At 52.1% G+C, this 15718-nt stretch overlaps 1 protein-coding gene across 1 annotated transcript in view; it reads left to right on the plus strand.

The window, feature by feature from the left end:
• Nucleotides 1-15718, plus strand: part of GRK2 (G protein-coupled receptor kinase 2) — a 264477-nt gene that overhangs the window by 141462 nt on the left and 107297 nt on the right. The window contains exon 3 of the mRNA XM_078657665.1: nucleotides 15116-15189. Coding sequence (XP_078513791.1) covers nucleotides 15116-15189 — 74 coding nt within the window. The remainder of the gene's footprint in view (nucleotides 1-15115; nucleotides 15190-15718) is intronic.

The raw sequence follows: 15718 nt of genomic DNA on the forward strand, positions 1-15718 counted from the left end.
GCCAGTGCACCTCAGTCCTGCACCAAAGCACAACTTATTGGTCTAATACTGGACCCACGCACAGCTCTGCCAGTACACCTCAGTCCTGCACCACAGCACAACTTACTGGTCTAATACTGGACCCACGCACAGCTCTGCCAGTGCACCTCAGTCCTGCACCACAGCACAACTTACTGGACTAATGCTGGACCCATGCACAGCTCTGCCTGTGCACCTCAGTCCTACAGCACAGCCCTGCACCACAGCACAACGTACTGGTCTAATGCTGGACCCATGCACAGCTCTGCCAGTGCACATAAGTCCTGCAACACAACTTACTGGTCTATTACTGGACCCATGCACAGCTCTGCCAGTGGACCTCAATCCTGCACCAAAGCACACCTTACTGGTCTATTACTGGACCCATGCACAGCTCTGTCAGTGCACCTCAGTCCTGCACCACAGCACACCTTACTGGTCTGTTACTGGATCCATGCACAGCTCTGTCAGTGCACCTCAGCCCTGCACCACAGCACGCCTTACTGGTCTGTTACTGGACCTACCCACAGCTCTGCCAATGCACCTCAGTCCTGCACCACAGCACACCTTACTGGACCCATGCACAGCTCTGCCAATGCACCTCAGTCCTGCACCACAGCACACCTTACTGGTCTGTTACTGGACCTACCCACAGCTCTGCCAATGCACCTCAGTCCTGCAGCACAGCACACCTTACTGGACCCATGCACAGCTCTGCCAATGCACCTCAGTCCTGCACCACAGCACACCTTACTGGTCTGTTACTGGACCTACCCACAGCTCTGCCAATGCACCTCAGTCCTGCACCACAGCACACCTTACTGGACTAATACTGGACCCACGCACAGCGCTGCCAGTGCACCTCAGTCCTGCACCACAGCACAACTTACTGGACTAATGCTGGACCCATGCACAGCTCTGCCAGTGCACCTCAGTCCTGCACCATAGCACAACTTACTGGACTAATACTGGACCCATGCACTGCTCTGCCAGTGCACCTCAGTCCTGCACCACAGCACACCTTACTGGTCTGATACTGGACCTATGCACAGCTCTGCCAGTGCACCTCAGTCCTGCACCACAGCACAACTTACTGGACTAATGCTGGACCCATGCACAGCTCTGCCAATGCACTTCAGTCCTGCACCACAGCACACCTTACTGGACTAATACTGGACCCACTCACAGCGCTGCCAGTGCACCTCAGTCCTGCACCACAGCACAACTTACTGGACTAATGCTGGACCCATGCACAGCTCTGCCAGTGCACCTCAGTCCTGCACCACAGCACAACTTACTGGACCCACGCACAGCTGCCAGTACACCTCAGTCCTGCACCACAGCACACCTTACTGGTCTGTTACTGGATCCATGCACAGCTCTGTCAGTGCACCTCAGCCCTGCACCACAGCACGCCTTACTGGTCTGTTACTGGACCTACCCACAGCTCTGCCAATGCACCTCAGTCCTGCACCACAGCACACCTTACTGGACCCATGCACAGCTCTGCCAATGCACCTCAGTCCTGCACCACAGCACACCTTACTGGTCTGTTACTGGACCTACCCACAGCTCTGCCAATGCACCTCAGTCCTGCACCACAGCACACCTTACTGGACTAATACTGGACCCACGCACAGCGCTGCCAGTGCACCTCAGTCCTGCACCACAGCACAACTTACTGGACTAATGCTGGACCCATGCACAGCTCTGCCAGTGCACCTCAGTCCTGCACCATAGCACAACTTACTGGACTAATACTGGACCCATGCACTGCTCTGCCAGTGCACCTCAGTCCTGCACCACAGCACACCTTACTGGTCTGATACTGGACCTATGCACAGCTCTGCCAGTGCACCTCAGTCCTGCACCACAGCACAACTTACTGGACTAATGCTGGACCCATGCACAGCTCTGCCAATGCACCTCAGTCCTGCACCACAGCACACCTTACTGGACTAATACTGGACCCACTCACAGCGCTGCCAGTGCACCTCAGTCCTGCACCACAGCACAACTTACTGGACTAATGCTGGACCCATGCACAGCTCTGCCAGTGCACCTCAGTCCTGCACCATAGCACAACTTACTGGACTAATACTGGACCCATGCACAGCTCTGCCAGTGCACCTCAGTCCTGCACCACAGCACACCTTACTGGTCTGATACTGGACCTATGCACAGCTCTGCCAGTGCACCTCAGTCCTGCACCACAGCACACCTTACTGGACTAATACTGGACCCACGCACAGCGCTGCCAGTGCACCTCAGTCCTGCACCACAGCACACCTTACTGGACCCACGCACAGCTCTGCCAATGCACCTCCGCCCTCATCAACTGGATACCGTAAAGGTCTAATATTAAGATGGCCTGAGCACATCTCTCTGCCAATACACCTCACTACTGATTATAATATCCAATTTTATTGGCCTAGTTGCACCCACCGACAGCTACACAAGTGTACCTCCGTCCTGACCTGCATGTTACTTTTCTGTTCCCTGTCGGGGACCACCAAGCAGTGCCACGCAGCTCAGGATGACCTGCGAGGTCTGCTCTATTCCTTTAGTAGAACGATAGAGCTTGGTCAGTGCACCTCAATCCTGACCTCCGCATGGGCCGTTGTACCAGTCCTGTGGCAAGTGGGCAGTGCCAGTGCATCTGCTCTGTATGTTCTGGTGCCCATACACAACCAGTGTCTCTCCAGCTGACCTGTAGTATTCACTGTTCTTCCAGGGCTAGAACCACAGGGCTCTGTCAGTGCACCTCGGTGCATGCCGGCCTCAGCCCTGGTGAGTTTTTGCTGTTCCAGGGCTAGAACTGCAGGGCCCTCTCAGTGCACCTCAGTGCACGCCAGCAGCAGCCCTGGTGAGCTCTTGTTGTCCCAGGGCTAGAACCACAGGGCCCTGTCAGTGCACCTCAGTGCATGGCACTGCAGCCCTGGTGAGTTCTTGTTCAGGGCTAGAACTGCAGGGCCCGACAGGGTCAGCGCACCTCCGTATATGCTAGCAGCAGCCCTGGTGAGCTCTTGTGCCAGGGCCTCAGCCGCAGAGCCCTGTCAGTGCACCAGCGTGTATGCTAGCAGCAGCCCTTGTGAGTTCTTGTGCCAGGGCTAGAACTGCAGGGCCCTGTCAGTGCACTTCGGTGAATGCCAGCATCCGCCCTGGTGAGTTCTTGTGCCAGGGCTAGAACTGCAGGGTCGGTACACCTCACTGCATGCCAGCAGCAGTCCTGGTGAGCTCTTGTGCCAGGGCTAGAACCTCAGGGCTCTGTTAGTGCACCTCAGTGCGTGCCAGCAGCAGCCCTGGTAAGCTCTTGTGCCAGGACTAAAACCTCCGGACCCTGTCTGTGCACCTCGGTGCAGGCCAGCAGCAGCTCTAGTGAGTTCTTGTACCAGGGCTAGAAACACGGGGCCATGTCGGTGCTCCTCGGTGCATGCCAGCAGTAGTCCTGGTGAGTTTTTATTTAGACCTGGAGGCCGGCCATGTGTGGCGAGGTTCACAGGATGTGTGTAGGGGCGGCTGTGTTTACTATCTCTTTCATTTGAAGGCCTGTGGGTTCAGACAGGAAGTGAGGCGCTACTTCCTATTTCTAACTTATCTGCATGCTGTGCTTTATCGTGAACCCCCCCTCACCCTTGTGTCGTTCTGAAAGGCCCCCACGCACGCACGCATTTATCGGCCCACCATTCGCGCATGCATCTTCCTCCCACCATTCATGCATTCATCCTCACGCGTTCATCCCCCTCCACTCACGCATTCATCCCACCAGCACTCGCGCATTCATCCCCCCTCCACTCACGCATTCATCCCCCCTCCACTCACGCATTCATCCCCCCTCCACTCACGCATTCATCCCCCCTCCACTCACGCATTCATCCCCCCTCCACTCACGCATTCATCCCCCCTCCACTCATGCATTCATCCCCCCTCCACTCACGCATTCATCCCCCCTCCACTCACGCATTCATCCCCCCTCCACTCACGCATTCATCCTCCCCTCCACTCACGCATTCATCCTCCCCTCCACTCACGCATTCATCCTCCCCTCCACTCACGCATTCATCCCCCCTCCACTCACGCATTCATCCCCCCTCCACTCACGCATTCATCCTCCCCTCCACTCACGCATTCATCCTCCCCTCCACTCACGCATTCATCCTCCCCTCCACTCACGCATTCATCCTCCCCTCCACTCACGCATTCATCCTCCCCTCCACTCACGCATTCATCCTCCCCCCACCACTCACGCGTTCATCCTCCCCCCACCACTCACGCGTTCATCCTCCCCCCACCACTCACGCGTTCATCCTCCCCCTCCACTCACGCGTTCATCCTCCCCCTCCACTCACGCGTTCATCCTCCCCCTCCACTCACGCGTTCATCCTCCCCCTCCACTCACGCGTTCATCCTCCCCCTCCACTCACGCGTTCATCCTCCCCCTCCACTCACGCGTTCATCCTCCCCCTCCACTCACGCGTTCATCCTCCCCCTCCACTCACGCGTTCATCCTCCCCCTCCACTCACGCGTTCATCCTCCCTCCACTCACGCGTTCATCCTCCCTCCACTCACGCGTTCATCCCCCCTCCACTCACGCGTTCATCCCCCCTCCACTCACGCGTTCATCCCCCCTCCACTCACGCGTTCATCCCCCCTCCACTCACGCGTTCATCCCCCCTCCACTCACGCGTTCATCCCCCCCTCCACTCACGCGTTCATCCCCCCCCTCCACTCACGCGTTCATCCCCCCCTTCACTCACGCACTCTTGGACTTCCCACCACAGTGGCGTCCAGATCTTGGACTTCCCACCACAGTGGCGTCCAGATCTTGGACTTCCCACCACAGTGGCGTCCAGATCTTGGACTTCCCACCACAGTGGCGTCCAGATCTTGGACTTCCCACCACAGTGGCGTCCAGATCTTGGACTTCCCACCACAGTGGCGGCCAGATCTTGGACTCCCCCTCCACAGTGGTGTCCATATATTGGAAGGCAGTGTATGAGGTTGTTCTGAATGCTTGTGGGAGCTGAAGTAATCTTTTCAGTTTTGAGGTGGTGCAGTCGAGATTCTGCAAGCCTTTCATGAAACATGCTGCAGTATGTACAGTGCCTTTCAAGGGGGCCCTGCTGATGCTGGGGGGCGGGGGGGGAGCAAGAGAGTAGGGGCTAAGCAAGGCTTATCTGATCACGCTGTTCCTCTCCCCATACCCCTATTCCTCTCTCCCCATATCCCTATTCCTCTCTCCCCATGCCTCTCCTCCTCACTCCTCCATGCCACTCCCCATGCCTCTTTTCCTCTCCCCATGCCTCTTTTCCTCTCCCCATGCCTCTTTTCCTCTCCCCATGCCTCTTTTCCTCTCCCCGTGCCTCTTTTCCTCTCCCCGTGCCTCTTTTCCTCTCCCCGTGCCTCTTTTCCTCTCCCCGTGCCTCTTTTCCTCTCCCCGTGCCTCTTTTCCTCTCCCCGTGCCTCTTTTCCTCTCCCCGTGCCTCTTTTCCTCTCCCCGTGCCTCTTTTCCTCTCCCCGTGCCTCTTTTCCTCTCCCCATGCCTCTTTTCCTCTCCCCATGCCTCTTTTCCTCTCCGCATGCCTCTTTTCCTCTCCCCATGCCTCTTTTCCTCTCCGCATGCCTCTTTTCCTCTCCGCATGCCTCTTTTCCTCTCCGCATGCCTCTTTCCCTCTCCCCATGCCTCTTTTACTCCCCCCATGCCCTTCTTCCTCTCCCCATGCCCTTCTTCCTCTCCCCATGCCCTTCTTCCTCTCCCCATGCCTTCCTTCCTCTCCCCATGCCTTCCTTCCTCTCCCCATGCCTTTCTTCCTCTCCCCATGCCTTTCTTCCTCTCCCCATGCCTTCCTTCCTCTCCCCATGCCTCTTTTCCTCTCCCCATGCCTCTTTTCCTCTCCCCATGCCTCTTTTCCTCTCCCCATGCCCTTTTCCTCTCCCCATGCCTCTTTTCCTCTCCCCATGCCTCTTTTCCTCTCCCCATGCCTCTTTTCCTCTCCCCATGCCTCTTTCTCTCCCCATGCCCCTCTTCCTCTCCCCATGCCCTTCTTCCTCTCCCCATGCCCTTCTTCCTCTCCCCATGCCCTTCTTCCTCTCCCCATGCCCTCCTTCCTCTCCCCATGCCCTCCTTCCTCTCCCCATGCCCTCCTTCCTTTCCCCATGCCCTCCTTCCTTTCCCCATGCCCTCCTTCCTTTCCCCATGCCCCTCTTCCTTTCCCCATGCCCCTCTTCCTTTCCCCATGCCCCTCTTCCTTTCCCCCATGCCCCCTTCCTTTCCCCATGCCCACTTCCTTTTCCCATGCCCCTCTTCCTTTCCCCATGCCCCTCTTCCTTTCCCCATGCCCCTCTTCCTTTCCCCATGCCCCTCTTCCTTTCCCCATGCCCCTCTTCCTTTCCCCCATGCCCCTCTTTCTTTCCCCCATGCCCCTCTTTCTTTCCCCCATGCCCCTCTTTCTTTCCCCCATGCCCCTCTTTCTTTCCCCCATGCCCCTCTTCCTTTCCCCCATGCCCCTCTTCCTTTCCCCCATGCCCCTCTTCCTTTCCCCCATGCCCCTCTTCCTTTCCCCCATGCCCCTCTTCCTTTCCCCCATGCCCCTCTTCCTTTCCCCCATGCCCCTCTTCCTTCCCCCATGCCCCTCTTCCTTCCCCCATGCCCCTCTTCCTTTCCCCCATGCCCCTCTTCCTTTCCCCCATGCCCCTCTTCCTTTCCCCCATGCCCCTCTTCCTTTCCCCCATGCCCCTCTTCCTTTCCCCCATGCCCCTCTTCCTTCCCCCATGCCCCTCTTCCTTCCCCCATGCCCCTCTTCCTTCCCCCACGCCCCTCTTCCTTTCCCCATGCCCCTCTTCCTTTCCCCCATGCCCCTCTTCCTTTCCCCCATGCCCCTCTTCCTTTCCCCCATGCCCCTCTTTCTTTCCCCCATGCCCCTCTTTCTTTCCCCCATGCCCCTCTTCCTTTCCCCCATGCCCCTCTTCCTTCCCCCATGCCCCTCTTCCTTTCCCCATGCCCCTCTTTCCTTTCCCCATGCCCCTCTTCCTTTCCCCCATGCCCCTCTTTCTTTCCCCCATGCCCCTCTTTCTTTCCCCCATGCCCCTCTTTCTTTCCCCCATGCCCCTCTTTCTTTCCCCCATGCCCCTCTTTCTTTCCCCCATGCCCCTCTTTCTTTCCCCCATGCCCCTCTTCCTTTCCCCCATGCCCCTCTTCCTTTCCCCCATGCCCCTCTTCCTTTCCCCCATGCCCCTCTTCCTTTCCCCCATGCCCCTCTTCCTTTCCCCCATGCCCCTCTTCCTTTCCCCCATGCCCCTCTTCCTTCCCCCATGCCCCTCTTCCTTCCCCCATGCCCCTCTTCCTTTCCCCCATGCCCCTCTTCCTTTCCCCCATGCCCCTCTTCCTTTCTCCCATGCCCCTCTTCCTTTCCCCCATGCCCCTCTTCCTTTCCCCCATGCCCCTCTTCCTTCCCCCATGCCCCTCTTCCTTCCCCCATGCCCCTCTTCCTTCCCCCACGCCCCTCTTCCTTCCCCCACGCCCCTCTTCCTTCCCCCACGCCCCTCTTCCTTCCCTCACGCCCCTCTCCCTTCCCTCATGCCCCTCTCCCTTCCCTCATGCCCCTCTCCCTTCCCTCATGCCCCTCTCCCTTCCCTCATGCCCCTCTTCCTTCCCTCATGCCCCTCTTCCTTCCCTCATGCCCCTCTTCCTTCCCTCATGCCCCTCTTCCTTCCCTCATGCCCCTCTTCCTTTCCCTCATGCCCCTCTTCCTTTCCCTCATACTCCAATTCCTGACCCCATCCCCTCTACCTCTTTCAGCATGTCCTCCATACCCCTCTTCCGCTGTCCTCATGCCCATCTTCCTCTCCCCATGCTACTCTTCCTTACCCCATACTTCTCTTCCTCTTTTCCAGTCCTTTCTAACTTTCATCATGTCCTGCTTCCTCCCCATACCCGTCTTCCTTTCACCATTTCACCATGCCCCTCTTCCTTTACTCCGTGCCCCTCTTTCTCTGCATGCTTCTCTTCTTCTCCCCATGTCTTTGTTCCTGTTCTCATGATTCTCTTCCTCTCTCCATGCCTCTCTACCTTTTTTATCATGCCCCGCTTTCTCTCTTCCCATGCCCTCCCCCTCCCCATGCCCCTGTTCCTCCCCATGCCGTCTTCTTTTCCCATGCCTCACTCACTCTCCCCATGCCCTTTGTAATATTGTGGGTATACGTGTTGTGTGTAGATATTCCTTTATTGTTATGATTTCAGAAAATAGTTGTGAAAAGAGATCAGTTTCCAGAAGTATTCACTGAGAAACTGGGAAAATTGGAAAGCTATTTACACAAAAGCAAGGTAAAACGGAATGCCAAGCCTGTCGCACACAAACTTAGAAATGTTCTCATCAATGTAAGAAAAGAGGTAAAGCAAATGAATAAGGGTGTCAATGAAGAGGTGGAATATTCTGAGTGGGTATCACCTATAGTTTTGTTATGCTAGGCTGGCAACTCTGAGATTATGTATAGACCTTAGATCACTTATTGCCAATATTGTCGTGGATTGTCGCCCGCTAACTAATATCAATGAAGTAGTGTGTTTGTTAGAAGGAGCAAACATTTTATCTACCTTAGATCTGAGGTCTGCATACCACCAGATTTAGTTAATAGAGGATTCCCGTCAACTCACGCATTCCTCATGCCACAGGCTTTATTCTAATTCGAGAGAATGCCTTTTGGGTTAGCCTCTTCAGTGTCTGTGTTCCGGAGAGCAATGCTTCATTTATTTAAAGATATGGAAGGCTTTGTGAAGTGCTTCCAAAATGATTATATTTATTCAAGAATAGAAAGGAACAGATAGAGCACTAAGTGTGCGGCGTTGAAAAAGAAAATAGATTGACATACAAAGAAAACAAGTTCAAGTTTTTGGGTGAATTGGTGGAGTATTTAGGACATACTATGTCTGGCCATGGGGTGATACCCAAGAGATGATTGGTAGATGCCGTTGTTAAAGCTCCTGCTCTTGACAACACTGAGAAATGTCTTATGTCTGCAGGACTGCGGATAATATAGTATGTTCATAAAGAATTTTGCTACGAAGATGGAATCTTCGTAGAGCACTTATATACAAACATTTTGAAGGGGTTTGGACTGATGGTCAACAAACTGCTTTTCATTAATCAAAACTGAAATTGCGGATGCACCCACTTTAAAACCTTTTTGTTTGAACGAGGAATGTGTCATCACGGTGGATGCCAGTATGTATAAAACTGGGGTAGTATAATCTCAAAGATGTGGTAAAGATATATGGAACATGGCTTTTGCCTCTCGCACTCTCAGTGATATTGAGAGGAGATTAGTCGTAATAGAAAAAGAGCGCTTAGCGTATGTCTAGAGAATTGAACATTTCCAAAAGTACATTTGCGACTCCCGATTTGAACTGATCATAAACCGCTTGTTGGGATTTTGCCCCAGGAGGATAGTAGTCTGCTACTGCACATCTTGCAAGATTTATGTCGAGGTTACAGGACTACTGTTGCAAGTTGGGGGTATATGCCTGGTAAAAGCAAAGTGGTGGCTGATTGCTTGTCTAGGCTACCTCGTGAGGAATGCAAGAGGGTTGTTGAAATGTTGAAATTGATGCAGTGGCCGGTGTATCTGAGTTTGTTTTGGATAAGTTCATAGGCATCGAGGAAGAGAAGTGGAGAATGTGTGAGGAAGGTGATGAGCTATTGCAATCCGTGAGAAAATGAGTGGTAAAAGAATTGCCTGGAAAGAAATTGTGCCAGCAGAAAATATAACATTTTGGAAAGTGGCTGAGGATTTGGAGGTAGAAGGTAATTTGCTCTTTAAGGGTGGGAAGTGTGTTCCGCCCAAAGGTATGCAAGACAGGAGGAATGACCCACCTCGGAAATGAACTGGTTTCTGACTCGTTTTTAGCACCAGGACTCCCTAGTGGAGTGACACAAGCACTTCATACAACATATCTATATATCTATCTATCTATATATATATATATATATATATATATATATATATATATATATATATATATATATTAGAGATATAGAGATATGTATGTATATGTATATTTAAATGCAGGCCGGGGTTGCTGAAGAATATGGTAACGGGTGGAAACAAGTTGCTGTCCAAGATGAGGTAGTTGGGCAGGGCGTCCTAGAACTTTAAACGATAGATGTAAGTCAGGGTGTGCTGAAAATGCACGTCACCAGGTAGTCCCTGATCTTGGGGTATACTGTTCAAACTGTTGGTGCTTTACCTGAGAACGCTTGTGATGTTGATGAAACAAGGAGCTTCCCATCAATGGCGTTAATTCTCTTGATCCATTGGGTGTGTGGTAAATTTATGAGATAACATCCTTTGTTTTGGGGACATTCCTTTTTGATCTTTTTAGGGCGGCCTCGATAGGTGTGATGTGGTCCTATTTACAGAGGAGCCCTAAGGCAAACTGGTATTAGTGGTTGTTGGACTTGGCCCTCTTGGCAGGGTCATCCCTGAACTTTTTGCCTTCCTCCAATATTCTCTCGGACCTGTTTTTGTTGGTTTAATGACTCTGGGCACTTTACCACTGCTGACCAGTGCTAAAGTGCATATGCTCTCCCTACTGTAAATTGCTATATGAGATTGGTTTCCATGATTGGCTTATTTGATTTACTGTCAGTCCCCAGTAAAGTGCACCAGGAGTGCCAGGGCTTGTAAATACAAATGCTGCTGGTGGGCTGCAGCACTGGTTGTGCCACCCACATAAGCGGCCTAGTAAAATGTGTCTAAGGTCTGCCATTGCAGAACCTGCGTGCAGTCTGGTACTGTCATGCTGTGTGATGTATTCCTATAGGTTCTGAATCGATCCCCCTATTCCTGACCCTATTCTGGTTAAACAAACCAACAAGTTAACTAGCAGTCAGCCCATGAGGCAGAAAACCCCCATGATGCAGATACCGTTATCTGACGCAGTCACACTACGGCACAGGAACGTGTTATCTGATTAGGTCATAACGCTTGCGATCTAATTAGACAAGCGATATTCCTCCAGCCCCTGATAAGGCATACGGAGTTCTCATAACAAATCAAACCTATGACAACCTGGGCAAAACCCTGCGGCCATTGTTTTGATTTCACCGAGAACTTCAGCAAAAGAATGTGCTAACGAGCAAGTCGTATGACATCCTTATTGACGTATCTATGTCCATCCTTACGTCAATCTCGGCACCTTAAAGGTATAAATATTACCGATATTGCCCTATGCAAACACACGCGGTGGTGACGAGACGGAGCAGCCATACTTGCCGAAGCCCAGAGCAGACCCCGCTGGCACAGCCCCGCCTTCCTGACGCGCTGAGAACGAGACGCGCTGCTTTCTCCTGCCGAGAAATCCAGCACCGGCGCTTCCGGGTAGCCCTCGCAGGCAGCCTGGAATATCGAGACCAGAGAGAGAGATACCATCCCTCATTCATCCTTAATTCCAGGTACAGAACTGAATAACCCCTCGCAGAGAATTCTTTAGTTATTCACTTGGCAAAAACAAACTTAACTTAAACTGTAACTTTCTATTCCCGCCCACGTATTAGGCTTGGGTCAGGTACACGGGGTAGGCGTATTTAGAAACACCAGTTGAGTACGTTTAGTCAAATGTATATGTGTATATAATATATTTTATTCATTTTAAAACATCTTATGGCTTAGAAACCATATCAATGTTTTTACAGTATTATTTTATACTTCTGCTTTTAATGTATGCACTTTACTTAACTATAAGTATTGCAATAATATCGATCCATTTCTCTTGTATGAGAAAAGAGACTGATCAATAAATAACACCTTTTTATTGAACACGCCCGTCTCTTCCTTTTCTCTACATTCTGATGAGACTAAGAATGCACGTACTGACTGAGTAAAATAAATTGCCTTTTGTTCACACGACTCTCGAGATACACTCTTGATTAGGGGCGAGCAAAGTTGTCATGTTCTATGGTTGTCAGAAACTAAATCCCTTCTTGTCTAATCAGGGAAGTTAATTCCTTCCTGAACATTCGAGAAAGTTTCTAGTGAACTCTGAGCTAGCTGGCAAACCCAAAACTTTAAGTCTAATATCGTCAGTAGTAGACCTAGTTAACGTCTGGTCTAGGCCTTTACTATTGAAGGTATTATTCCAATGCGCAGAGCCTATTGGGATAATAGGAACTACACTACAGCTGACTGCGCAAGTACACCTACTTGCCAGTCCCTAAACCTTCCCTTAACTTCATATTAGTCACCCCTATGGTAGGCCCAAGGGCAGGGTGCATTGTAAGCATAAGGTAGGACATGCCCTGATATGTGTGGCATGTCCTAATAGTGAATTACAGCCATTTTCGTTTTTCACTCTTGTAAGGCTACCTGTTCTCATAGGCCAGAATGGGCTGCTGGAATTATTACACTCTATAATCCCAGCAGGCTCAGGGAACATGGTAGAAAGTCAAGTTTAGTATGCCTGAACTCAGAATAATAAAATACTTATTTTAGTAAAGTTTATTTTAATATCCTGTGTTTGCAAATGCTACTTTTAGAAAGTTAGCATTTGCTTGCCTGACTATTTCAGCCCGCGTCTGCCAGGATGTGTGTCTGCTGTCTGGGTTGTGTGAGTGACAGGGCTGGGGATGACAGGTGGTGAAATAGAGGGATTACACCAGAGTGGGTGGTGGGAGTGCCCCTTGACTCTGAATAGGGCTATGCTCTGCCACCACAATGTTGGCTCTGCCCCCTGGGGAGCGACTGATGACTCTGCCCGACACCTGGTCCAGGAAGAGGGAAGACTGTCAACAAAGTACTCCTGACTGTACTTGTCATCACAATGCTGGCTCCACCTCCTGCGGAGCGTCTGCTGTCCCTGCCCCACACTCTGAAAGAAGAAACCAGAGCCTGTAAAACAAAGTGCTCAGAGACTGACTGGATTAGGCAAAGGCCCCCCTGGCCTGCAAGAACAAAAGAAATGTCCTATAAAAGTAGGAGCCCTGCTCCTAAGAAATCAGATCCTGTTTACGCTAAGAAGAAACTCTGCCTGAAGAGAAGGACCTGGGAAAGCTGCATGGAGGACTACTGTCTCTAATCCTGAGAGACTGGCCTGTGGTGGGTGCCTTGCTGCAAGAAGGAAAGAGGACAAATACTAAGAAAGACTTTATTTATTTCAACTTGTGCATTCTTCTACAAAGATCTCCAAGGGCTTGCTGGTGAACTTGCCCCCTGAACTGCGCCCCAGGAAAATTGGGAGCTACCCCCCCAGAAGGAAGAGCTGCTGTTTGAAGGGGTCTGACCCCCCAGTGCTGATCCAGGGAAGCGGAGTGCGTGAGGGAGCCTCCCCGCACATTCCACGAAGCAGGGTGTCCCCCGTCCCCTGAGCACCGCGATCTCTGCTTGGCCGCCCCACAGGAGCAAAGTAAATCCCAGCCACACTGGGCCGAGCACCGTCTACTGTGAGGAAACTGAGCCGTCGTTTTGCAAAGTAAAGAGGACCCGTCTGGTCCGAGCGCCACGAGCTTCTGGCCCCCACGCAGTAGCCCGTAAAGTAAAGACGGACCTCGATCTCCCCGCCGGGATCGCACTGAAGGAAGCGCCCCGCTGCTGTGAAGCGCACAGCTACGGATCGTCCAGCAGGAGAGTACGTCCCGTTGCGCCCAACCCGTACTCCTGCCCGCACCACCTGCAGCCGCTCCCCCTCCTGGGTAGAAGCGTACGATGCGGGTACGTCTGGTCCCCCCCACAATGCACCGTCAACTGAGGAGCACCGCGCCGGCACCAGCTTCGAGCCGTAGCTCGCATTGCCCTCCAGGAGACATCGCGACGTGAAAGGACTGACCTCCGCCGCCATCCGCTTCGAACCCCCCACAAAAAGGTACTGTGTACGTGTTAGAGTGCGCCGCCCTTAGGACCCGAAGTCCATGAGGCGCGCACCACTTTGAGCCCGCTGTTGTCCACACGCGGTACGAGCTGCACAGCCCCCAGCACTCAGTAAGCCTCGTTTCTGCCTCAGCGCCATACGCGTGATACGCGAGACGCGTGAGGATTAGCGGTGCCCTTCTGTTCCCGGCCGTACGAGACATACCGAAGCGCTCTGAAGCGTACCAGCATTAACGAACTGAGTCAGCACGCGGCACCCTGTGCCTAGACCATCGTAGGGCCAAGTTTAAGCTTTCAAGGGTCATTTTGAGACCCAGTGACACTAATTTAGAGATTGAACATTGCTCCTTAAATAACTGTGGCATTTCTACAAGCAACTGGAATATTACTAAGTCATTGAAGCCTGGATTTAAATCCTGCTTGAGAGTTTCTATATAAAGATATATATTTTTACAGAACAAACAACCTTGAGTCTCTGTGTGGGGGGTTAATGATTTATTGTGCGTGTTGTACAGATGCTTAACCACATGTGCTCCAGAGATTAGCCTTTTTTTTTGTCAAATCTATTTTATTAGCATTTTATAGTATTCAAAAGGCAGTGCAATATTCAGATATTATAACAGGACAATCCAGGCGCACCAGTGCATTGTTAACATTACACATATCGGCTTGTTGTACAGTCCTGTGGCCACATTTGGGCAGTGCGTGTGCTGTGGCTCGGTACATACACGCAGGGTTGTGCCCCGGAGTCCTCTGTAGTATTGCACGGCTTCCTGCCAGTCCAATTTGTGCACAGTAACATAATCGCATAATCATGAGGTGAATCCCACTACTGTATACTTACACATAGAGATGACAGTAATCTAACCGTTAATGCAAACATTCAAACTATTGTGGCACAACCACATCATGTCATTCATCCCCTTCCGCCCCCGCTTCAGAGATTAGCCTTGACTCCTTGCGCCACACTACCTAGAGGATGAGCAGGGGTTATTTCCTGAGATAATCCTTTGCCCTGACTTAGAGGAGAGGGTCCCTGCTTGTCGCAAGTACCTACCTGCGCCAACCAGTGGCCACCAAGTCTTAACAGTGGTGTCAAGTAAAGCCTGACCATAATCAACGCAGGAGGGTACGAGTGATAGCATCCCAGTTTTGAGGTCCTTCGTAGGCTGAAAGACTGAAATGTTGGAGGAGTTTCCATAGTTCTGGCCTCACCCACTGTTTCTTTCTTCCTTTCAGGTTATTTGTTATTTAAGGAGTTCTGCTTGAACGACATGGAGGAGGCCAAGCCGCAAGTGGAGTTCTATGAAGAGGTGAGCATGTCCCATGAGCCAGGAGTGCTAGTGAGGGCACTCGCCCTCTGTTGAGTGCCCACTGCTCTCCTGGTAAAGCTGACCTGTCCAGCCTAGCACCGTGTGCGAACGGGGGCTTCAGAGCTGGTACCAGGCCAGTGTCTATGCAACACTCTTTATCTCCCAGCACTTTAAAGCAGTCACTTACAAGGCTGGTGGTCAGGCGAGTGCGGACCCTATATCAGTGTATACCCAAACTCTCCCAGCAACCTACTCTAGGCCCAAATTAACCAGATTGTTTCTTTGGTGGCACCCATGATGCATCTGTTCTGTCTGTATGAGGGGGAGGACCCTGCTGCTGCATAGGGAAACAGCCTTTACCCCACAACCAGTACAAAGCATCGATTTACCCTGCATGTCGTTGCAACGAAAAAGGTGTGTAGCAGTGGGTAGAAGGTGTTGGATTTAACTCCAACACCTACCCTACTGTTACACACACTGGAGTTGGAATAGAAAATGTATCTTTTCCAACTTCTGCGCTCCCCTGACA

Source organism: Lissotriton helveticus, chromosome 1_1 (genome assembly GCF_964261635.1).
Source record: "Lissotriton helveticus chromosome 1_1, aLisHel1.1, whole genome shotgun sequence".
NCBI classification, from domain to species: Eukaryota; Metazoa; Chordata; class Amphibia; order Caudata; family Salamandridae; genus Lissotriton; species Lissotriton helveticus.